We start from the raw sequence: 25,512 nt of genomic DNA, 5'->3' as shown, positions 1-25,512 counted from the left end.
GATCAGGCGCTAAAATTGCCAAATGCTTTCATCGAGCACCAAAATTTGCGCTATCGGGCTAGTCATTGAACATGCCGTGAGAATAAACTTGGCTACCCTAGTATGGCCCAGGTCTTTGCTTTACAACAGCACGTGAAGCATGAGATCAGCCAACAATATTTGACTCCAAAGGGTGGATCGGCATGCTGGAGAAGGCTGAAGCCACGATCCACATCGAGCTACCCCCTTCAAGACGCCCTGCTGACGCTCGCTCTCTACCAATCCGTCCACTAATCCGCCATAGACGAAGAGTGAGCCAGCAGCAGTTCTGGAGTACGAGGAGGACGCGGCCGCCGAGGCGGGCTTTGGACACACGATTTCCGCGTACTCCGCCCCGTATTCAGGTTCGCTCCTCCCGGCGACGCGAGCTTGAGTTGGGAAGCTCCTGGCGGCACGCGGCGGAGGGGCGCCGGCGTCTGCGCTGCGGGAAAAATTAGAGGGTGGGCGTGGGGTGCCAGTGGAAATGGGTGGGGGAGGACGGCGAGATTTGAGGAAGCGAGTGTGCGGTGGGTCGGGAGAGGATTAGAGTGCGCCCGATCTGTTCAAAGAACGCAGCTGCGCTTTTAAGCAATTGGGATGAAATACAGGCTGAAGCAACAAAAAGACGGTGCAACCAAACTAGCTAGCTCTCCCAGTTCTTGCGCAGGCACCTTAAGTGCATCTCCACCGGTACCTTTTCATGCATGTCTCCGTGCTCATTGTTCAGCTTGTTTTGCAAAAGATGTGTCCAGTCTCTTTTAATTGATTGAATCAATTAAAAATAACCGGAGAGAAACTTCCCTAAACCTGACATTTGTTTGAACCGAGAGGATTACTCCTGGAGATGAAGAAACATATTGAGGTGTGCTCTTACGAAACACTAACTGCATATATACCCAGACATAAATGGCAATTAAACTGAAATTAATCAATTGAAGCAAATATTCTCACAAGATTACAAACCAGAGGACATACATAAATTTTATTACAAACCAACAGTAAATAAATAAGTTTTTCTTTTTTTGCGGGGGGAAATAAAGAAGTTAACAGTTCATCATTCCACCGTACAGAACAAAGCAATTTAAACCCAGGAAACGCAGTACAGTCAAGCATGTGGATTGACAGGAAGGCTGACGGATTAGACTGTGAGACAGCTTCTTCGGTTCCCGTCCTTACTCTTCAGCATATATTTATCTGACGTGTACTACAAAAATTGACGAAAGAACGTAAGAATGAATTGTAACGGCTCTTAATTAACCTCTTAAAAGATTTGCGTGTATGTACCTTCCAACCTATTGCTGCAACTGGAAGACTCTTAATCACGCCTAATGGTTTTCATTGGAATGTGTTGAATCTTTTGCCAGTTTGGATCACCAGTTGTTAAGCAGGACCTTGTGAACTCCTCGTTGCTAGCCCGCAGATGAAACTTTTCAAGGGACTGGGGTAATGCTGGAAGCAAACGAATGTTCGGGCAACGAGTGATGTCTAGTAACTGGAGCAACGTCAGCTGCTCAATGTTATCTGGCAAGGCATCCCAATTGCTGTGCCAAAGCCTAAACCAACGAAGATGAACAAAGACCTCAAAAACTTCAGGAGCAGGTTCCAGACGGCTACAGTTGTCGAGCCATAGATTACGCAAATGCTCTGGGCCACCGTTGTGCTTACTCACCATCCAATTTGGGTACGTCGAACCTTGGTAATTTCTAATTTCGAGTCTCTCAAGATACTTCGACGGACAAAGACCCTCAAGCACCTCCGCTTCAACCTCTGGACTGCAAATTCTATCGTTGTCCCAGGAAAATGCAAGTTCTGTCACCCGTTCCTTTTGTGCAACACTGGCTTCAGTAGCCTCTTCCTTGCCTCTAACGTTCTCAAGACCCGTGATAATCAGGCTGCCTTCAAGCTTGTTTAGTTGCTTCAATTGTCGTATCTCGTATCCCAGTTTATTCTTGACAGAGAAGCCTTCTAATATTTTGAGCCATTTAAGCCTACCAATATTTGGAAAATCTACCCTTCTGCTTACATGCCGCAAGTTGATGAGCTGACTCGCATGTTCAGCTCTGGAAAAATTTGTACGTTTGGGTCCAAAAACATGTAGCAGCTGAATGTGGTAAAGCTTGGTAATACTGTCTGGTAAAATAAGCTTCATTTTTATATCCATCTCAATATAAAAATACCGTAGATGCTTTAGCAGTCCAATAGATGCCGGGAGTGAGAAGATACCACCAACAAGTAGTCCATTGAGACGTAAAACCAGCACACGCAAGTTCTGTAACCTCGTGAACATGCTCTCCAATAATTTTTCATCACTTAATTCAATCTGCAAGGGATGATCCATGATAAGTGTGCGCAAATTCTGCAATGGAAATATTTGCTCAGTAATCATCTTTCTATCACAACTCCCCACAAATATATGACGAACATCTGGAGGAACTTCTATGAAACCTTCCTCGATTTTGAAGCAATCTCCAATGGCGGCCTCATCTGCTAAATCACGCAGCAGGTCATGAACAGTGAAGTAATCAACCTCACATCCATGTTCCATTTTTCTCTCCGCTAGCTGCAGAAATGAGGCTGACAGTAATTCATCAAAGTAATCCTGACCAACACCATCCGGTTCCTCTTCAGCATTGGTTGTCTTTATAAACCCTTCAGCCATCCACAACTGAACTAAATCATTACGTTTCAAACGACGTCTTCTGGGGTAAATGCTACAGTAAGCAAAGCATCGCCTGACCTGCTCATCAAGATGCTGGTAGCTCCACCACAAAGCTCCCATTGTCTCGTTTAAAAGATCTCGATCTCTAGTTCTTCTCCAAAACTCTACATTCGGTCTTAGGCATAGCTGTGCACCCACTGTTCTGGCTGCCAGAGGCGATCTGTTCAGCTTTTTTGCAATCTCATCCCCAAGCATTTGGAGTTTTATTCCATCATGCCCAGGTACCACTGCAACTCGAAGTGCATAGTGCATGAACATTTGAAGAAAGACATCATAATTCAGATCAGATATTGGAATACATCTCTCTCCCACAGCACCCATAGCTACCAATGCATCTTTGCTTCGACTAGTCACCAGTATCTTGGTTCCAGTCTTCGCAACCTCCAGCGGAGAAAGGACCTGTTCTAGTTCGCCATGGTGCCCTGCATCCCGAATATTATACCAGACATCATCTAGTACCAATAAAATCAGTTTTCCACGCAGTTCCTTCACCAGATTCTCTCTTAGAGTGTTACGGTTCTTGAATTCAGAGGATGGCCTCCCTGTAGCCCCCTCAAGCACCTCTGTGAAAATGGCTTGCAAATCAAACTTCTGAGAAACATGAATCCATATTACCAGGTCAAAATGGCCAACCTTCTCCTCTTCCTTGTCTTTCTTCTCACGGTCACAAATATACTGTGCAAGAGTTGATTTCCCAGACCCAGCGATGCCATGAATGCCAATTACAGAATAACATAAACCAATGTTGGTGCTTTCGTGACCATCGCATTCCTTGTCATGAAGCATTGCTATGATCTTGTCACGATCCTCATCTCGACCAATTACTTTCAGCGGAGGAGCTGCAGTAGTGACTGCACTACGGGAATTGGGAGGAACCACTTGTCTCCAATTATAATCAGTTACGGGAGGCAAGTTCAGCCGTTCCAAAATTTCGCATGCATCATTTATAACCTTTTCTATCTTGTCAAAGTTATTTTTCAATTGACTTTTTGACATGCCACTCTCCTACAAATCCAAACAACAACAATTAATATGATTAAGAATGAAGTATATTTTATATACTATACCCTTTTTTTAGAAATACACGAAGTTCTAGAAATTGACACACTGTCAACAAAAAACAATATTTTCTCAAAAAAATAACAATATTGACCATAACTTTCACAAGTTAACTAAATATTGCAAATACGTGGAAAATGTTATTCATGACAATTGTTATGCCCTGCAGTGAGATAAAAATCTTGTTTGCTACGAGCTGTCCGCCTAACTGGCTATATGGTCTGTAGAGCATAAATTCCAGAGAACCTTGATGGCACAAGAACGTTGTTGGCTTAACAGAAATTAAAACACATTCAAGTTTTGTGGGCAAGAAAAAAACCTGATCTTTTAAGGGGGAACTTGGAATGGCAGAACGGAGCTTCTTCTTCACCCAATCCCTCTTGCGTATAGGCACATCACCGTCTGACTTCAGCTTTCCATCTTGGATCTGCTTTTTAAGACGGTGATACTCAACATCATCCAAGATGTCTTCCGCCTCATAGAACGCCGTCTTAAGATCCTTAAACAGCTGCTCCAAACGAGGCCTGTCAGGGCTCTCCTCGACGGCTTCCATCACCCGCTCCAGCAATAAAACCTTGGGCTCAAGTTCCTCCAGCTTCTTCGATGCGTCAAAGCCGAGGAAGGAGGAGCCTTTCTTGAAAATCTCAGACATGATGGGCGAGGCGATCCATCCTGCGGCTTTCAGGCCCCACCCTACTGCAACAGCAGCAGTTATTGGATCCGCCATTGAAAGCTGCAAGCTCTTGGCAGTTCTTAGAGATTTGCTGGAGGTGTTTCACATAGTGTAGGAGAAGAAAGGTAATTAAGCAACTATACCGCAAACAAAACTACTACTAATTGAGTTGAAGACTTGGAAAGTTGCAGTAACATATGGAGAGGTTTTATTAAACTTTGACAACATGTCTATGGGCACAGGTCACTCGGTCAGTGTGAATTGTGGTTGTACCCATGTGACGAACCGCACTTCAATGTAGTAGTATATTACAGAATATATCGATCTGCAACAAAACTAACAATTTAAGTTCCTCGATCAGATCCATCTTTTACATGCATGTATCAGAATTTTATTGCAACCGGTATTTGTTTTCTGCAGACATCTAAAAAGAAGGGCCCTGTTGAACGATAGAGAGGGAGAGAGATATGCGGAATATGTTGGATGTTGTATTGCGCCTCATGGGCGAGTATATATAGGGTACAAGACTTGGAGGCTAAGAAGCTCTCCTAGAGATAAGGCAGGAGATGAATGACAAATCCTATACAAATCCCGTGACATCTAATACTACCTAATATATCTCTAACACCCCCCCGCAGTCGTAGCGGTAGCGACGCGAACAAGAGTAGCGTCGCGGACGGTCAGACTGGAGAAGAAGCTGGTGAGGCGCAGGCGAGGTGGTAGCCCTTTGTGCCGATGTCGAGGTAGCCGAGAGCGTGGGTGCTGCAACCTTGGTCGAGGGAGCCGCGCGAGGGATTGCCGTGGTCGATGTCGTGGGCGGGTGCCGGTGTCGATGTAGCCGCAAGCGCGTAGTGCGCGAGGAGAGTGACGGAGACGCGTCGAGGCAGTCGTGGAGGTTGTCGATGCCGAAGTCGATGCAGTCCGAGCCGTCGAGGACGAGGTGCGGCCCTAGTTTTGCCAGAACCAGGCGCACGTCGGGGACGAAGGCATACTTCGGTTTTGCCAGAACCGAGTACATTAGAAGAAGTCGGTGACGCGGTCGAGGCAGTCGTACATGCGATGCCGAAGAAGACGTTGTCGAAGCCGATGAAGACGAGACGTCCGGCGCGAGTTTGCCAGACTCGGGAACGTCTCGGGGACGAAGGCACTTCCGGTGTTGCCAGTACCGGGCATGCGAGGGTAGGGAACATTACAAAGTGCGCGCCATGTCGGAGTAGACTAGTAGAGGAGGTCTCGACGACGGGTGCCGGAGAAGAGGAGCAGGTGGTGTAGTCGGGGAAGAGGCGAGTCTCGACGACGGGTGTCGGAGTAGAGTAGCAGGTGACGTAGTCGGGGAAGAGGCGAGGACGCTGGCGGCGAAGTTGTAGTGTACGAAGACGTAGAAGGCGGCGAACCCAGCGGTGACCAGGGGTGGTCATGCTGGACGCCTAGACGGGCGTTGCGGTGGTCGGCGAGCTCAGCGCGACCTGAAGTGGTTGGCTAGCCCAGCGGCGACCTGGGGTGGGGGCGTGGCGGCGGTACACGAAGTAGGCGAGGAAGACCCAGCGGCGTGACGAAGACCATGCGCGGATGGAGGCGACCCGCGCCGAAGGGGCGGCGCTGTGGTGGCCTCAGACATCGACGCGCGGGGGATGGCGAAGGCGACCGCGTGCGGCGACGCCACGGCCTGAGGGGCCGGCTTAGCTGCAGGGCGCGAGTCGGTGCAGCGGCGGGACGCCACCAGCGACGTACGTGCCTCAGAAGGCGCGTCGTTGGCTAGCAGCGTGGACCAAAGGCGGCGGCGCTGCGGCCCGACGGGGCGACGCAGCGGCAGCCCGTAGCTCGATCGGTGGTAGGCGCGTGCTTGGGGACGTGCTTGGCGGAGACGTGCGCGCGGTCGGTTGATCAGACTGACGGCGGCGCTGTACGCGCCATGGCGTGGACGACGTGCCGCAGATTGGAGTCGTTCGCGACGTTGTCGGTGATGTCCCGGGCGATGTAGCCGCATGCGAGGTGGTGTGCGAGGAGAGTGATCCGATCTATGATCGGTAAAACCAAAAAGAAAGCGCCGGTCGAGCGACCGGCGGAGCAAAAAGAAAACCAATCTACAGATTGGAAAAAAAAGGACTCGAGGGCAGCGGATCAACAGATCGGCGAACGAACCCTCATACGGATTGCGCGGCCCCCGGGTAGATCATGGAGATCGACCTCCCCGGGGGCGGCGCGGCGCGGAAGTTTTGCGGCGGCTAGGTCAAGGAGCGTGCCGCTCTGATACCATGTTGAACGATAGAGAGGGAGAGAGATATGCGAAATATGTTGGATGTTGTATTGCGCCTCATGGGCGAGTATATATAGGGTACAAGACTTGGAGACTAAGAAGCTCTCCTAGAGATAAGGCAGGAGATGAATGACAAATCCTATACAAATCCCGTGACATCTAATACTACCTAATATATCTCTAACAGGCCCTCTCGCGCATGGGTGGGCAACAAAACTGAGACAGTGTACGTAAAAAAAACGAACTAGGCTAAAACCGGCCAAACCGTGAAACCGTGTTTGCCCACCCCTAGGACTCATCCGCAAGGGCGACACGGGCGGCAATCTGATCTTCCTCCGTTCGCGCTCCCTGTGTTAGCCGGAAGTGGAGCAACGAGTGTCTGGAAAGCTTGCCCATTTGGCATCCGTATAGGCGACGAGGTGAACCGTGGATGGAGGAGTGAGCTGCAGTCCATATCAAAGCGCTCGTTTTATTAACAATAAGTGTTGATCACGCGGGTCGTGCATGTGGAGGCATATCTGTTACATGGCATAAGCGAGTGAACGTCAAATACTGGAGGGCACCACCAAGACTCCGGTACTCCGAAGGATCAGCGACAGGAGGGCCAACCTAAGTAGCGAGCTTGGGTGAAGTGTGCACGGGAGTCGATGCAGAGTGGCAGGAGCTGATGCCATCACACTCGAGTATCTCAAGAGCGTACTGAGTCTGAGAGAGTAACATCCACTGAGAGTCACATCGGATGGCAAGGCCGAGGAAGTGATGAACCTCGCCCAAGTCAGTCATGGCGAACTCGGTGATGAGGGCGGTGATGACTTGCTCGAGTAAGGTCAATGTAGAAGCCGTGAGGATGATGTCGACGACGTAGAGGTGCAAGTAAGTCATGCCGAGTGTACCATGGAGAATGAAGAGCAAGGTATCAGACCTCGAGCAAGTGAAGCCGAGAGTGGTGATGAAGGTTGCGAAGCTATGATCCCACATGCGAGGGTCTTGCTTCAGACCGTAGAAGGCGCGGTTGAGGCGGCACACATGGTCAGGACGAGCGGACTCGACGAAGCCAGTGGGTTGGTGGTAGAAGACCACCTCGTCGAAACATCCATGGAGGAATGCGTTCTTGACATCAAGCTGGCGAATCTTCCAGTTGGAGGAGAGAGCGACGGATAGGATAACCCGGATGGTATCTGGTTTAACCATCGGGTAAAGGTCTCATCGAAGTCGATGTCCTCCTCTTGGGAGAAACCACGCCACACCCAGCGTGCTTTGTAGGGATTGAGGCTACCTTCCGGTTTGAACTCGCCGGAGACGAAGTTGGCGTTGGCAGGAGGACGCACAAGATCCCACGTGTCGTATGCGAGGAGGGCGCCATACTCAATAGTCATAGCCGCCAGCCAGTTCAGGTCTTTGAGAGCACCCCAAAAAGACTTAGGTACTGGTGATGGTGCGGCGACCGGAGCAACGTGGAAGTTGAGGCGCAGGCGTGGACCGATGACCTTGCCAGCCTGACGATGGGCGATCATCTGGTGGGCAGGTGGTGGGGACAGCAAAGGAGAAGGTGTTGTAGGTGATCTCGACGAGGGAGACGCGGAGCTAGAGGCCGCGTCATCGATGTCGTCGCAGAAGGGCGCAGAAGCGTGGTCCGACGTTTGCTAGGCCTGAGAGGCGGTCGAGCGGTCCGAGGAGGCCGACGTGTTGTCCGGCGAGGAGCAGGCTGAGGGGGCTGACGCGAGGGCCGACGAGTAGCCGGCCGAGAAGGCCGGCGTCCGGGGCATCGAGGCAGCAGGCGCAGGGGAGGCTGGGGGCGGTCCAGCAGACCGGCGTGTTCCAACGGGCGGACGCGGCCCAGTGTGCATGGGTGGCACGGGGGCCAGGGCAGGTGCGTCGATCATGTCGTCACATAACAATACACCGTGCCGAAGTGTGAGGTGAAGGAGGAGCCCGAGTACATGATGCCGCCCGCGCTTCGGAGGCGCGGCAGCAGCATCACCATCGGTGAGCCGGCGCGGCAGCAGCTGAGGCATGCCGGCGGCGCCCTCATCGTTCCGAAGCCGGAGGTGAAGGGGCAGCAGGACGGCGATGATGCAGTGAAGGCCGCACAGATACCGGAGTACGAGTGGTGGCAGCTCCTCATCGCCAGCAGCGACGATCCCGAGGACTGCCCAAGGTTGCACGCGGCATTCATGGCCTCCATGAATGACAAGGACACTTGGAGGGGCAACGTCGACGCGGCCATCGCCATGTCCATCCGCGACGAGGGGATGCCGCTCGTCGATCTCACCAATGACGACGAAGCTGGGCCTAGCGGCACACTGAAGGACGCAAGTACTACTGGATTAGGTTTAGGTTTAAATTTCATCGAATTTCGTTTAAATCCATGTAATATGTAACAAGTTTGAATAAATTCGACTGTTTTCAATTAAATTTACAAATTCTAAATTTCTGTTTGGGACACCACTGGGAAACGACATCCAAAACGCGGCACAAATAAAAAACGACTCCCAAACGCTCAATCCGACGCGATTTGGGGGACGCGGCTGGAGATGCTCTTAAGCGCATCTGCACCGGTAACTTTTCATGCATATCTTCGTACTTATTGTTCAGCTTGTTTTGCAAAAGATGTGTCCGGTCTCTTTTAATTAACTCGGATTTAGTACAAATTTATACTGCATTTGAGTTAATTAAAAAAAACTGAGAGAGTGCTTATTAGTGCGTACTGACCCAAGCACATGAAAATTACTCATGGAGATGAAGAAAGTGCCCTGAACCTGACATTTGTTTGAACCGAGCGGCTTACTCCTGGAGATGAAGAAATATATTGAGGTGCGCTCTTACGAAACACCAACTGAAATTAAACCGAAATTAATCAAATGAAGCAAATATTCTCACAAGATTACAAACCAGAGGACATACATAAATTCAGTGTCCATCCTTCCATGTTATTACAAACCAACAGTAAATAAAGAAGTTTTTCTTTGCGGGGGAAATAAAGAAGTTAACAGTTCATCATTCCACCGTACAGAACAAAGAAATTTAAACCCAGAAAACGCAGTACAGTCAAGCATGTGGATTGACAGGAAGGCTGACGGATTAGACTGTGAGACAGCTTCTTCGGTTCCCGTCCTCACTCTTCAGCATTTATCTGACGTGTACTATAAAAATTGACAAAAGAACGTAAGGATGAATTGTAACGGCTCCTAAGTAACCTCTTAAAAGATTTGCGCATACATACCTTCCAATCTATTGCTGCAACCTAATGGTTTTTTTGGGAATGTGTTGAATCTTTTGCCAGTTTGGGTCACCAGTTGTTTCGCACGATCTTGTGAACTCCTCGTTGCAGCCCTTCAGACAAAACCTCTCAAGTGATTGGGGTAATGCTGGAAGCAAAAGAATGTTCGGGCAACCATTGATGTCTAGTACCTGGAGCAACGTCAGCTGCTCCATGTTATGTGGCAAGGCGTCCCAATTGCTGTCCCAAAGCCTAAACCAACGAAGATGAACAAAGACCTCAAAAAGTTCTGGAGCAGGTTCCAGGCGGCTACAGTTGAGGAGCCATAGATTACGCAAATGCCCTGGGCCACCGTTCTCCTTACTCACCATCCAATTTGGGTACGTCGAACCATGGTAATTTATAATTTCGAGTCTCTGAAGATACTTCGACGGACAAAGACCCTCAAGCACCTCCGCTTCAACCTCTGGGCTGCAACTCCTATCGCCCCAGACAAATGCAAGTTCTATCACCCGTTCCTTCTGTGCAACACTGGCTTCAGTAGCCTCTTCCTTGCCTCTAACGTTCTCAAGACCCATGATACACAGCTTGCCTTGAAGCTTGTTTAGTCGCTTCAATTGTCGTATCTCGTATCCAAGTTTATTCTTGACAGTGAAGCCATATAATATTTGGAGCCATTTAAGCCTACCAATATTTGGAAAATCTAAACCAGAGCTTACACGCCGCAAGTTGATGAGGTGACTCATATGTTTAGCTCCGGAAAAATCCATATGACTGGCTCCTAAAACATCTAGCTGCTGAATGTGGTAAAGCTTGGTAATACTGTCTGGTAAAATAAGCTTCATTTGTACGTGCATATCAAAATAGAAATACCGTAGATGCTTTAACAGTCCAATAGATGCCGGGAGTGAGAAGGTACGACCACCAAGTAGTCCATTGAAACGTAAAACCAGCACACGCAAGTTCTGTAACCTCGTGAACATGCTCTCCAAGAATTTTTCATCACTTAATTCAATATGCAAGGGATAATCCATGATAAGTGTGCGCAAATTCTGCAATTGAAATATTTTCTCAGTAAGCATCTTTCTATCACAACTCCCCACAAATATATGACGAACATCTGGAGGAACTTCTCCTCTGAAACCTTCCTCGAGTTTGAAGCAATCTCCAATGGCGGCCTCCTCTGCTAAATCACGCAGCAGGTCATGAACAGTGAAGTAATCAACTTCACATCCATGTTCCAGTCGTCTCTCCCCTAGCTGCAGAAATGAGGCTGACAGTAATTCATCAAAGTAATCCTGACCAACACCATCCGGTTCTTCTTCAGCATTGGTTGTCTTTATAAACCCTTCAGCCATCCACAACTGTACTAACTCATGGCGTTTGAAACGACGTCTTCTGGGGTAAATACTACAGTAAGCAAAGCATCGCCTGACCTGCTCATCAAGATGCTGGTAGCTCCACCACAAAGCTCCCATTGTCTCATTTAAAAGATCTCGATCTCTAGTTCTTCTCCAAAACTCTACATTCGGTCTTAGGCATAGCTGTGCACCCACTGTTCTGGCTGCCAGAGGCGATCTGTTCAGCTTTTTTGCAATCTCAACCCCAAGCATTTGGAGATCTATTCCATCATGCCCAGGTACCACTGCACCTCGAAGTGCATAATGCATGAACATTTGAACAAAGACATCATCAGTCAGATCAGATATTGGAATACATCTCTCTCCCACAGCACCCAGAGCTACCAATGCATCTTTGCTTCGACTAGTCACCAGTATCTTGGTTCCAGTCTTCGCAACCTCCAGCGGAGAAAGGACCTGTTCTAGTTCGCCATGGTGCCCTGCATCCCGAATATTATACCAGACATCATCTAGTACCAATAAAATCAGTTTTCCACGCAGTTCCTTCACCAGATTCTCTCTTAGAGTGTTACGGTTCTTGAATTCAGAGGATGGCCTCCCTGTAGCCCCCTCAAGCACCTCTGTGAAAATGGCTTGCAAATCAAACTTCTGAGAAACATGAATCCATATTACCAGGTCAAAATGGCCAACCTTCTCCTCTTCCTTGTCTTTCTTCTCACGGTCACAAATATACTGTGCAAGAGTTGATTTCCCAGACCCAGCGATGCCATGAATGCCAATTACAGAATAACATACACCAATGTTGGTGCTTTCGTGACCATTGGATTCCTTGTCATGAAGCATTGCTATGATCTTGTCACGATCCTCATCTCGACCAATTACTTTTAGCGGAGGAGCTGCAGTAGTGACTGCACTACGGGAATTGGGAGGAACCACTTGTCTCCAATTATAATCAGTTACGGGACGCAAGTTCAGCCGTTCCAAAATTTCGCATGCATCATTTATAACCTTTTCTATCTTTTCAAAGCTACTTTTCAATTGATGTCTTGACATGCCACTCTCCTACAAATCCAAACAACAATGATTAATCTGATTAAGAATGAAGTGTATTTCATATACTAATACCCCCTTTTTTTAAAAATATACGAAGTTGTAGAAATTAACATACTGTCGACAAAAAAAATTACTATTGACCATAACTTTCACAATCTAGCTAAATATTGCAAAGACTTGGAAAATGTTATTCATCGCAATTGTTATGCCCGTGCAGTGAGATAAACTACTTGTTTGCTATGAGCTGTCCGCCTAACCGACTATATATGGCCTGTAGAGCATAAACTCCGGAGACCCTTGATGGCACAAGAACGTCGTTGGCTTAACAGAAATTAAAACACATTCAAGTTCTGTGGGCAAGAAAAAAACCTGATCTTTTAAGGGGGAACTTGGAATGGCAGAACGGAGCTTCTTCTTCACCCAATCCCTCTTGCGTATAGGCACATCACCGTCTGATTTCAGCTTTCCATCTTGGATCTGCTTTTCGAGACGGTGATACTCAACATCATCCAAGATGTCTTCCGCCTCATAGAAAGCCGATTTAAGATCCTTAAACAGCTGCTCCAAACGAGGCCTGTCAGGGCTCTCCTCCACGGCTTCCATCACCCGCTCCAGCAATAAAACCTTCGGCTCAAGTTCCTTGAGCTTCTCCTTTGCGTCAAAGCCGAGGAAGGAGGAGCCTTTCTTGAAGATCTCAGACATGATGGGGGAGGCGATCCATCCTACGGCTTTCAGGCCCCACCCTACTGCAACAACAGCGGTAACTGGATCCGCCATTGAAAGCAGCAAGCTCTTGGCAGTCCTTAGAGATTTGCTGGAGGTGTTTCACATAGCAGAAGAAAGGTAAGCAACTACCGCAAACAAAACCACTACTAATGGAGTTGAAGACTTGGAAAGTTGCACTAAAACATGGAAAGGTTTTATTAAACTTTGACAACATGTCTATGGACACAGGTCACTCGGTCAGTGCGAATGGTGGTTGTACCCATGTGACAAACCGCACTTCAATGTAGTATATTACAGAATATATCGATCTGCAACAAAAATAACAATTTAAGTTCCTCAGATCCATCTTTTACATGCATGCATCAGAATTTTATTTGCAACCGGTATTTGTTTTCTGCAGACATCTAAAAAGAAGGGCCCTCGCATGGGTGGGCAAAGCTGACACAGTGTAAAAAAAAATGAACTAGGCTAAAACCGGCCAAACCGTGAAACCGTGTTTGCTCACCCCTAGTCATCCGCAAGGGCGACACAGGCGGCAATCTGATCTTCCTCCGTTCGCGCTCCCTGTGCTGCCATGTTAGAGCATATCTACCAGAGTCCTCAAACTGGTCAAACCCTCAAAATAACTGCCACTTTGAGGACTGAGTAGAAAAACGGGCGCAGATCAGAGCCCTCAAAACTGTAAACCCTCAAAAAATTTTGCAGGCCAAACCCTCAAGTCCGATGCCAACCTGCAGCAGTGAGGGTTGCAGGCAATTTCCCAGGCCGAAGCCCTCACACGGTCAACGCACGCACGGGGAGGAAATTTCCTCCCGCCTCCTCCTCCCTCCTCCTCCGCCCCTCGATCCGCCGGCGCCGGCCGCCCGATTCGATCGCCACCGCCGCCGGCCCGCCTCCCCGCCGCGTCGCCGACCTCCTCCTCCGCCCCTCTGCCCGCTGCACGCCGCCCGAGCTCGCCTCCGCCCCGCCTCCCCACCGCGCCGCCTCCGGAGCTCCCCGTCCGCCCCGCCTCCCGAGCCCGTCCCCGCCTCCCGAGCTCGCCGTCCACCGCCCCGCCTCGAGCCCGTCCCCGCGTCCCCGCCTCCGGCCCGTCTCTGCCTCCCGTTGCCGCCCCGCCGCTGCCCTCCCCGCCTCAAGCCCGTCCCCGAGTCCCTCCCCGCCGCATCGCCGTCCGCCGCCTCCGCCCGACCTCGCCCCGCCGTCGGCCTTGGTAAGTTGTTTTTTTCTTTTTTTGTTTCCTTAATGTTGTTTAATTGTTGTTTGATGTTTTGACAATAGATGGAGTTGTCGGATTTTTCCGATTCGTCGTCTTCGGACGATTCGGACATTGAGGAGATGATAGAAGACGATGACACGGAGATGATGGTCGCCATTCTCGCCGTGAAAGATCTTGAGGATCGCAAGAAGTTGCTGGACCAGAGGAGGGGGTCGCAGATAGGGCGCATTTTCATCGAGAGGAACCGTGCACTCGGCCACGAGCAACTCATGCAAGACTACTTTGCCGAGGTACCGACATACCCACCTCGCCTCTTCCGTAGAAGGTACCGCATGCGCCGTACTTTGTTTGAGAGAATTGTGAAAGATTGTGAGGCCAACTCGCATTATTTCACGCGCCGTAGAAATGCTGCCGGTGCCATGGGATTTAGTGCATACCAGAAGATATCGGCTGCAATGCGGGTGCTCGCCTATGGCATACCCGCGGACTACTGTGACGAGTATCTTCGCATTTGTTGTTGATTATTGTTATGTTTGTTGTATGAAAGTTGGTTGAAATACATGTTGTCCAGTTTTGAGGGTTTGAAGGCCGGGGCGCAGATCAGTGCCCTCAAACCAACCCTCAAAACAGAATTTTCTGTTTTGAGGGTTGGTTTGAGGGCACTGATCTGCGCCAGAGATTTTCGGCCCTCAAAACGACAATTTCTCAACCCTCAAACTGGGTTTGAAGGTTGGGTTCTTGAGGGTCATGTTAGACATGCTCTTAGAGCATCACTAGTAGTACCCCTAAACCCTCAAACCCTCAAACCGTTTTAAGGGTTGAGAATGGGCATTTTTTGGCACGGTTAGAAGTTGAAAAACTGGGGAAAAGACTAGAACCCTCAAACCCAACCCTTATAGGTTCTAGTCTTTGCCCTAGCCCCAACCCTTGAAACTGTCATATGACATATCACAAATTTCATCATCTCAACAACAGTTTGAAAGAAACAATAATCATTCTAATTATTATTACAACACCGAATAGTAGTTTCAAGCACATAATAAAATCATTCAAGTTATTACAACAATGTTTTTGCAAATGACAATAATATTTCGAATCAAATAGGACATAGAAAAGTAAAACAATGGTAGATCATTGGCCTTGCCGCCGGCCATCCAACTGCCAGTGGTTCTCTACTAGATCATCCCGGAGCTGGGCATGAGTCTTTTCATTCTGAATCTGACGATGTGCTTCAAGAAAAGCTTGTACGCGAGAACTGTTTCTTTCCGGTTGCACATGGGTACCAACATTGTCATAGAAACAAGGCAGGTTTAACCCTCTCTCATCCTCGAGGATCATGTTGTGTAGAATCACACAACATTTCATGATGTTCTCCAAGGTTTTTTTGTCCCAAAAACGAGCTGGACCGCGAACTATGGCAAACCTTGCTTGCAAAACACCGAAAGCTCTCTCAATATCCTTGCGGGCTGCCTCTTATGCCTTGGTGAAAAGAGCCTCTTTTTTTGTTAATGGCACCCCATTTTTCTCTTTGATGGACTTCACAAGAGTTGCCCACTCGGGATAAATGCCATCGGTGAGATAGTATTCCATTGAGTACTCATTGTTCATGACCTTGTAGTTGCAAGTAGGAGCATCCCCGGAAACTAATCTTGCAAACAAAGGAGACCTATTGAGCACATTGATATCATTGAGTGTGCCCGGCAAACCAAAAAATGCATGCCAAATCCATGTGTCCTCTGATGCCACGGCCTCAAGCACAATGGTTGCATCACAGCTTTTACCGCAATACATGCCTTGCCATGCCTTTTGGACAATTTTTCCATGTCCAATGCATGCAATCAAGACTACCAAGCATCCCCGGCCATCCCCTTTTTTCATTCATCTCCATCAATCTCTTTGTATCTTCTTCGTTGGGTGCTCGAAGATACACATCACCATACAACCGGATGACCAATTTTGCAAACCTACGGACGGACTCCGTGGTTGTATCTTGTCCAATGCGAAGATACTCGTCAGTGTAGTCCGCGGGTATGCCATAGGCGAGCACCCGCATTGCCGCCGATATCTTTTGGTACCCACTAAACCCCATGATACCGGCGGCGGATCTACGACGCTTGAAGTAATCTGAGGCGACCGCACAATCGTTGACAATCTTCACGAACAAACTACGGCGCATTCGGTACCTTGTCCGGAAGAGGCGTGGTGGGTATGTCGGTACCTCCGCGAAGTAGTCGTGCATCAATTGCTCGTGGCCGAGAGCGCGGTTCCGGTAGATGGTGACTCGCCCCATCTTCGACCCTTGATGTCTACGCACGCTTCTATTCCTGTAGACAGTGTTGGGCCTCCAAGAGCAGAGGTTTATAGAACAGCATCAAGTTTCCCTTAAGTGAATCACCCAAGGTTTATCGAACTCAGGGAGGTAGAGGTCAAAGATATCCCTCTCAAGCAACCCTGCAATTAAGATACAAGAAGTCTCTTGTGTCCCCAACACACCTAATACACTTGTCAGATGTATAGGTGCACTAGTTCGGCGAAGAGATAGTGAAATACAAGTAATATGGATGATTATAAGTAGTAATTGCAATCTGAAATAAAGATGACAGCAAGCGAACATGTAGCAGAACTTGTTGGAAACGGTGTTTCAATGCTTAGAAACAAGGCCTAGGGATCATACTTTCACTAGTGGACACTCTCAACAATGATCACATAATTGGACAATTAGATAACTTCTCTTCACTTGTGCTACTCTGAATTACACTCCTATTGGAATCACTAATCATCACGTAGTGGCTACAAAAGCTCCACTCAAAGTTCATCAACTACTTGACAAACACCACTCATAGGGATATCCTCATCAAATCATAATCCAAGATAATACCGTTGCAATTTAGACCGAGTACTAACATAGCATACACACTGTCAACAATAGCTATGAAAGGGGGAATAGATCACAACAATACTATCATAGTAATAGTTAACTTCATAATCCACAAGAGATTACAATCATAGCCTACGCCAAGTACTACATGATGCACACGCTGTCCTCTTTACATCATGGGGGAGGAATAGACTACTTTAATAACATCACTAGAGTAGCACATAGATTAATAGTGATACAAAGCTCATGATCACATAAAGATCACACCATGGGAGAGAGATGAACCACATAGCTACCGGTAGAGCCCTCAGCCTCGGGGGAGAACTACTCCCTCCTCATCATGGGACACAGCAACAACGATAAAGATGGCGGTGGTGTCGATGGAGATGACTCCGGGGGCAATTCCCCGTCCCGGCGGCGTGCCGGAACAGAGATTTTGTCCCCCGAAACTTGTCTTCGCGATGATGGCGGCTACGTAACTTTTCATGGAGGAAGGCCGATCGCTTTAGGGTTTTCGCATCTGAAAGAATATATAGGCGAAGAGGCAGAGTCGGGGGACGCCCGAGGGGCCCACCCCATATGTCGGCGCGGCCAGGGGTGGGGCCTCCCCCCTATGGTGTGGCCGCCTCGTGGCCCCTCTTCGTCTCCTCTTCGATGTTCTGGAAGACTCCGTGGAAAATAAGACCGTGGGCTTTTGTTTCGTCCAATTCCGAGAATATTTCCTGTGTAGGATTTCTGAAACCAAAAACAGCAGAAAACAGGAACTGGCGCTTCGGCATCTTGTTAATAGGTTAGTGCCGGAAAATGCATAAAAATGATATAAAGTGTATATAAAACATGTGAGTATTGTCATAAAACTAGCATGGAACATAAGAAATTATAGATACGTTTGAGACGTATCAAGCATCCCCAAGCTTAGTTCCTACTCGCCCTCGAGTAGGTAAACGATAAAAAAGGATAATTTCTGAAGTGACATGCTACTATCATAATCTTGATCAATAATATTGTAAAGCATATGAGATGAATGAAATGATTCAAAGCAATGGTCTATAGTTTGTTAACAAATAGATAATGACTAAACAACTGAATCATATATCAAAGACTTTTCATGAATAGTACTTTCAAGACGAGCATCAACAAGTCTTGCATAAGAGTTAACTCATAAAGCAATAGATTCTTAATAGAAGGTTTTGAAGCAACACAAAGGAAGATTTAAGTTTCAGTTGTTGCTTTCAACTTTCAACATGCATATTTCATGGATAATTGTCAACACAAAGTAATATGATGAGTGCAAATAAGCAAGTATGTAAGAATCAATGCACACAGTTGACACAAGTGTTTGCTTCTAAGATATAAAGAAGTAGGTAAACTGACTCAACATAAAGTAAAAGAAAGGCCCTTCGTAGAGGGAAGCAGGGATTAAATCATGTGCTAGAGCTTTTCAAGTTTTGAAATCATATAGAGAGCATAAAAGTAAAGTTTTGAGAGGTGTTTGTTGTTGTCAACGAATGGTAGTGGGCACTCTACCCCCTTGTCAAACAGACTTTCAAAGAGCGGCTCCCATGAAGGACGTTATCATCCCTCTTCTCTTTTGTTTACACATATACTTTAGTTTTATTTATGGATGACACTCCTCCCAACCTTTTTCTTTCACAAGCCATGGCTAACCGAATCCTCGGGTGCCTTCCAACATTTCACATACCATGGAGGAGTGTCTATTTGCAAAATTAAGTTGCTTACTGATGAATTAGGGCAAAACATGTGAAGAGAATTATTAATGAAAGTTAATTAATTGGGGCTGGGAACCCCGTTGCCAGCTCTTTTTGCAAAATTATTGGATAAGAGGATGAAGCCACTAGTCCATTGGTGAAAGTCTACCCAACAAGATTGAAAGATAAAACACCACATACTTCCTCATGAGCTATAAAATATTGACACAAATAAGAGATAATAACTTTTGAATTGTTTAAAGGTAGCACATGAAGTATTTACTTGGAATGGCAAAAAAATACCACATAGTAGGTAGTTATGGTGGACACACATGGCATAGGTTTTGGCTCAAGGTTTTGGATGCACGAGAAGCATTCCCTCTCAGTACAAGGCTTTGGCTAGCAAGGTTGTTTGAAGCAAACACAAGTATGAACCAGTACAGCAAAACTTACATATAAGAACATATTGCAAGCATTATAAGACTCTACACTGTCTTCTTTGTTGTTCAAACACTTTTACCAGAAAATATCTAGACCTTAGAGAGACCAATCATGCAAACCAAATTTCAACAAGCTCTACGGTAGTTTTCCACTAATAGGTTTAAACTACATGATGCAAGAGCTTAAACATGATCTACTTGAGAGCCCAAAAAAATTGCCAAGTATCAAATTATTCAAGACAATATACCAATTACCACATGAAGCATTTTCTGTTTCCAACCAAATAGCAATAAATGCAGCAGCTTTCAACTTTGCCATGAACATTAAAAGTAAAACGAAGAACACCGTTGTTCATATGAAAAAGCGGAGCGTGTCTCTCTCCCACACAAGGATTGCTAGGATCCGAATTTATTCAGAGAATGAAAATAACAAAACGAAAATAAAATAACACAGACGCTCCAAGTAAAGCACATAAGATGTGACCGAATAAAAATATAGTTTCGCTAGAGGTGATTGATGTCTACGGGTGCTTCTATTCTTGTAGACAGTGTTGGGCCTCCAAGAGCAGAGGTTTGTAGAACAGCAGCAAGTTTCCCTTAAGTGGATCACCCAAGGTTTAACGAACTCAGGGAGGAAGAGGTCAAAGATATCCCTCTCATGCAACCCTGCAATCACAAAGCAAGAAGTCTCTTGTGTCCCCAACACACCTAATAGGTGCACTAGTTCGGCGAAGAGATAGTGAAATACAAGTGGTATGAATGTAAATGAGCAGTAGCAACGGTGCCAGAAAAGTGCTTTGCTGTCCAAGACTGGCGTGTGGTTGTTGGTGGTAATATTGCAAACAGTACAGATGCAGTAGAACAGTAAACAAGCAGCGATAGCAGTATTTAGGAACAAGGCCTAGGGATCATACTTTCACTAGTGGACACTCTCAACATTGATCACATAACAGAATAAATAGATAGATGCTAGACTCTACACTCTCTTGTTGGATGATGAACACCACTAACTGTGTAGGATTACACGAACCCTCAATGCCGGAGTTAACAAGCTCCACAATATTCGATATTCATATTTAAATAACCTTAGAGTGCACGACAGATCAACATAACCAAACCAAGTACTAACATAGCATGCACACTGTCACCATCACACTATGAAGGAGGAATAGATCACATCAATACTATCATAGCAATAGTTAACTTCATAATCTACAAGAGATCACAATCATAGCCTACGCCAAGTACTACACGATGCACACAGTGTCACCATTACACCGTGCAGGAGGAATAAACTATTTTAATAACATCACTAGAGTAGCAAACATATAAATTGTGATACAAAACACATTGCAATCATAAAGAGATATAAATAAGCACTTCACTATGCCATTCATAACAGTGAATAAGTATTCTGTGAAATATAGCCTAAGAGACCCACACGGTGCACACACTGTCACCTTTACACACGTGGGACAAGGAGTCTCCGGAGATCACATAAGTAAAATCCACTTGACTAGCATAATGACATCTAGATTACAAGCATCATCATATGAATCTCAATCATGTAAGGCAGCTCATGAGATTATTGTATTGAAGTACATAGGAGAGAGATTAACCACATAGCTACCGGTACAGCCCCGAGCCTCGATGGAGAACTACTCCCTCCTCATGGGAGACAGCAGCGTTGATGAAGATGGCGGTGGAGATGGCAGCGGTGTCGATGGAGAAGCCTTCCGGGGGCACTTCCCCGTCTCGGCGGCGTGCCGGAACAGAGACTCATGTCCCCCAGATCTTGGCTTCGCGATGGCGGCGGCTCTGGATGGTTTTCCGTATCATGGCTCTCGGTACTGGGGGTTTCGCGATGAAGACTATATGTAGGCGGAAGGGCAGGTGAGGAGGCGTCACGGGGGCCCCACACGCTAGGGCCGTGCGGGCCCCCCTTGGGCCGCGCCGCCCTAGTGTGGCGGCGCCCCGTGGCCCCACTTCGTCTTCCATTCGGTCTTCTGGAAGCTTCGTATGAAAATAGGCCCCTGGGCGTTGATTTCGTCCAATTCCGAGAATATTTCCTTACTAGGATTTTTGAAACCAAAAACAGCAGAAAACAGCAACTGGCTCTTCGGCATCTCGTTAAAAGGTTAGTGCCGGAAAATGCATAAATATGACATAAAGCATGCATAAAACATGTAGATATCATCAATAATGTGGCATGGAACATAAGAAATTATCGATACGTCTGAGACGTATCAGCATCCCCAAGCTTAGTTTCTGCTCGTCCCGAGCAGGTAAACGATAACAAAGATAATTTCTGGAGTGACATGCCATCATAACCTTGATCATACTATTGTAAGCACATGTAATGAATGCAGCGATCAAAACAATGGTAATGACATGAGTAAACAAATGAATCATATAGCAAAGACTTTTCATGAATAGTACTTTCAAGACAAGCATCAATAAGTCTTGCATAAGAGTTAACTCATAAAGCAATAAATCAAAGTAAATGTATTGAAGCAACACAAAGGAAGATTAAGTTTCAGCGGTTGCTTTCAACTTATAACATGTATATCTCATGGATATTTGTCAATGCAAAGTAATATAACAAGTGCAATATGCAAGTATGTAGGAATCAATGCACAGTTCACACAAGTGTTTGCTTCTTGAGGTGGAGAGAAATAGGTGAACTGACTCAACATAAAAGTAAAAGAAAGGGCCCTTCGCAGAGGGAAGCATTGATTGCTATATTTGTGCTAGAGCTTTGGTTTTGAAAACAAGAAACAATTTTGTCAACGGTAGTAATAAAACATATGTGTTATGTAAACTATATCCTACAAGTTGCAAGCCTCATGCATAGTATACTAATAGTGCCCGCACCTTGTCCTAATTAGCTCGGATTACCTGGATTATCATCGCAATACATATGTTTTAACCAAGTGTCACAAAGGGGTACCTCTATGCCGCCTGTACAAAGGTCTAAGGAGAAAGCTCGCATTAGATTTCTCGCTTTTGATTATTCTCAACTTAGACATCCATACCGGGACAACATAGACAACAGATAATGGACTCCTCTTTAATGCATAAGCATTTAACAACAATTAATGTTCTCATATGAGATTGAGGATATTTGTCCAAAACTGAAACTTCCACCATGATTCATGGCTTTAGTTAGCGGCCCAATGTTCTTCTCTAACATTATGCATGCTCTAACCATTCTAGCGGTAAATCTCCCTTACTTCAGACAAGACGGACATGCATAGCAACTCACATGATATTCAACAAGGAGTAGTTGATGGCGTCCCCAGGAACATGGTTATCGCACAACAAGCAACTTAATAAGAGATAAAGTGCATAAGTACATATTCAATACCGCAATAGTTTTTAGGCTATTTGTCCCATGAGCTATATATTGCAAAGGTAAAGGATAGAAATTTAAAGGTAGCACTCAAGCAATTTACTTTGGAATGGCGGAGAAATACCATGTAGTAGGTAGGTATGGTGGACACAAGTGGCATAGTGTTTGGCTCAAGGATTTTGGATGCATGAGAAGTATTACCTCTCGATACAAGGTTTAGGCTAGCAAGGTTATTTGAAACAAACACAAGGATGAACCGGTGCAGCAAAACTCACATAAAAGACATATTGTAAACATTATAAGACTCTACACCGTCTTCCTTGTTGTTCAAACTCAATACTAGAAATTATCTAGACCTTAGAGAGACCAATTATGCAAACCAAATTTTAGCAAGATCTATGTATTTCTTCATTAATGGGTGCAAAGTATATGATGCAAGAGCTTAAACATGAGCACAACAATTGCCAAGTATCACATTACTCAAGACATCATACCAATTACCACATGTAGCATTTCCCGTTTCCAACCATATAACAATTAACGAAGCAGTTTCAACCTTCGCCATGAAAATTAAAGGCTAAGAACACATGTGTTCATATGAACCAGCGGAGCGTGTCTCTCTCCCACGCAAGAATTTATTCACAGAATGAAAATAACAAAACAAAAATAAAAGCACACAGACGCTCCAAGTAAAGTACATAAGATGTGACCGAATAAAAATATAGTTTCAAGAGAAGGAACCTGATAATTTGTCGATGAAGAAGGGGATGCCTTGGGCATCCCCAAGCTTAGATGCTTGAGTCTTCTTGAAATATGCAGGGATGAACCACCGGGGCATCCCCAAGCTTAGAGCTTTCAATCTTCTTGATCATATTGTATCATCCTCCTCTCTTGACCCTTGAAAACTTCCTCCACACCAAACTCGAAACAAACTCATTAGAGGGTTAGTGCATAATCAAAAACTCACATGTTCAGAGGTGACACAATCATTCTTAACACTTCTGGACATTGCTCAAAGCTACTGGAAATCAATGGAACAAAGAAATCCATCCCACATAGCAAAAGAGGCAATGCGAAATAAAAGGCAGAATCTGTCAAAACAGAATAGTCCGTAAAGACGAATTTTATTGAGGCACCAGACTTGCTCTAATGAAAATTCTCAAATTGAATGAAATTTGCGTACATATCTGAGGATCACTCACGTAAATTGGCATAATTTTCTGAGTTACCTACAGAGAATTAGGCCCAGATTCGTTACAGCAAGAAATCTGTTTCTGCGCAGTAATCCAAATCTAGTATGAACCTTACTATCAAAGACTTTACTTGGCACAACAATGCAACAAAACTAAGATAAGGAGAGGTTGCTACAGTAGTAACAACTTCCAAGACACAAATATAAAACAAAATTACTGTAGTAAAATAAACACATGGGTTATCTCCCAAGAAGTTCTTTCTTTATAGCCATTAAGATGGGCTCAGCAGTTTTAATGATGCACTCGCAAGAAATAATATTTGAAGAAAAAGAGAGCATCAAGAAGCAAATTCAAAACACATTTAAGTCTAACATGCTTCCTATGCATAGGAATCTTGTAAATAAACAAGTTCATGAAGAGCAAAGTGACAAGCATAGGAAGATAAAACAAGTGTAGCTTCAAAAATTTCAGCACATAGAGAGGTGTTTTAGTAACATGAAAATTTCTACAACCATATTTTCCTCTCTCATAATAATATCCAGTAGCATCATGAGCAAACTCAACAATATAACTATCACATAAAGCATTCTTATCATGAGTCTCATGCATAAAATTATTACTACCCACATAAGCATAATCAATTTTATTAGTAATAGTGGGAGCAAATTCAACAAAGTAGCTATCATTATTATTCTCATCATCAAATACAGGAGGCATATTGTAATCATAATCAAATTCACTCTCCATAGTAGGCGGCACCAAAAGACCACTATCATTATAATCATCATATATGGGAGGCATATCATAATCAACATAAACTTTCTCCTCAATACCCGGAGGGCTAAAGAGATCATTTTCATCAAAACCGACCTCCCCAAGCTTAGAATTTTCCATAGCATTAGCAACAATAGTGTTCAAAGCATTCATATTAATAACATTCCCATTAGCATGCATATAAAGTTCCATGGGTTTTTAATTCTCTCTTCAAACACATCATGTCCTAATTCAAGATAAAGTTCATAAAGATCTCTCATATTTTTGTTGTTTTCCATTATGCCTAACTAGTGTAAACAAGAAACAAAAAGATGCAATTGCAGGATCTAAAGGAAATAGCTTCGAGTACTTACAACGGCGAAAATAGCTTAGTAGCCGAGATCCGGAGTGTGAGTACCTTTTACCTTTCCTCCCCGGCAACGGCGCCAGAAAAGTGCTTGATGTCTACGGGTGCTTCTATTCTTGTAGACAGTGTTGGGCCTCCAAGAGCAGAGGTTTGTAGAACAGCAGTAAGTTTCCCTTAAGTGAATCACCCAAGGTTTATCGAACTCAGGGAGGAAGAGGTCAAAGATATCCCTCTCATGCAACCCTGCAATCACAAAGCAAGAAGTCTCTTGTGTCCCCAACACACCTAATAGGTGCACTAGTTCGGCGAAGAGATAGTGAAATACAAGTGGTATGAATGTATATGAGCAGTAGCAACGGTGCCAGAAAAGTGCTTTGCTGTCCAAGACTGGCGTGTGGTTGTTGGTGGTAATATTGCAAACAGTACAGATGCAGTAGAACAGTAAACAAGCAGCGATAGCAGTATTTAGGAACAAGGCCTAGGGATCATACTTTCACTAGTGGACACTCTCAACATTG

The 25,512-nt window shown here is 45.7% G+C and overlaps 3 protein-coding genes across 3 annotated transcripts; all 3 read right to left on the bottom strand.

The window, feature by feature from the left end:
- Positions 1-921: 921 nt before the first annotated feature.
- On the bottom strand, positions 922-4,582 carry LOC127305447 (putative disease resistance protein RGA4). Its single transcript, XM_071821252.1, has 3 exons — positions 4,116-4,582; positions 1,303-3,742; positions 922-1,222 (listed from the first exon to the last, which is right to left on the bottom strand). Exons 1-2 carry the CDS (start codon positions 4,521-4,523, stop codon positions 1,334-1,336), a joined length of 2,817 nt encoding a protein of 938 aa, XP_071677353.1. The 5' UTR covers positions 4,524-4,582; the 3' UTR covers positions 922-1,222; positions 1,303-1,333.
- Positions 4,583-9,606: 5,024 nt separating this feature from the next.
- LOC127305446 (putative disease resistance RPP13-like protein 1) lies at positions 9,607-13,207 on the bottom strand. The gene is made up of 3 exons (XM_051335863.2): positions 12,730-13,207; positions 9,950-12,369; positions 9,607-9,869 (listed from the first exon to the last, which is right to left on the bottom strand). The coding sequence occupies exons 1-2, from the start codon at positions 13,135-13,137 to the stop codon at positions 9,958-9,960; spliced, it is 2,820 nt and encodes a 939-aa protein (XP_051191823.1). The 5' UTR covers positions 13,138-13,207; the 3' UTR covers positions 9,607-9,869; positions 9,950-9,957.
- A 2,872-nt stretch (positions 13,208-16,079) lies between these two features.
- Positions 16,080-16,592, bottom strand: LOC127309855 (uncharacterized). The gene has a single exon (XM_051340573.1). It carries the CDS (start codon positions 16,590-16,592, stop codon positions 16,080-16,082), a length of 513 nt encoding a protein of 170 aa, XP_051196533.1.
- Positions 16,593-25,512: the final 8,920 nt, after the last annotated feature.

Source organism: Lolium perenne, chromosome 6, assembly GCF_019359855.2.
Source record: "Lolium perenne isolate Kyuss_39 chromosome 6, Kyuss_2.0, whole genome shotgun sequence".
In the NCBI taxonomy this organism is placed as follows: Eukaryota; Viridiplantae; Streptophyta; class Magnoliopsida; order Poales; family Poaceae; genus Lolium; species Lolium perenne.
The sequence above is the reverse complement of the archived record's forward strand: the minus strand, read 5'-3'. Positions and strand labels throughout refer to the sequence as shown.

Bases quoted from the DNA above. Each gene is read 5' to 3' on its own strand.
- LOC127305447 (XM_071821252.1), bottom strand. From the start codon at position 4,523: ATGGCGGATCCAATAACTGCTGCTGTTGCAGTAGGGTGGGGCCTGAAA. The intron at 3,743-4,115 runs GTTTTTTTCTTG...TTGGATTTGTAG, and splicing joins GTTCCCCCTTAAAAGATCAG to GAGAGTGGCATGTCAAAAAG.
- LOC127305446 (XM_051335863.2), bottom strand. From the start codon at position 13,137: ATGGCGGATCCAGTTACCGCTGTTGTTGCAGTAGGGTGGGGCCTGAAA. The intron at 12,370-12,729 runs GTTTTTTTCTTG...TTGGATTTGTAG, and splicing joins GTTCCCCCTTAAAAGATCAG to GAGAGTGGCATGTCAAGACA.
- LOC127309855 (XM_051340573.1), bottom strand. From the start codon at position 16,592: ATGGGGCGAGTCACCATCTACCGGAACCGCGCTCTCGGCCACGAGCAA.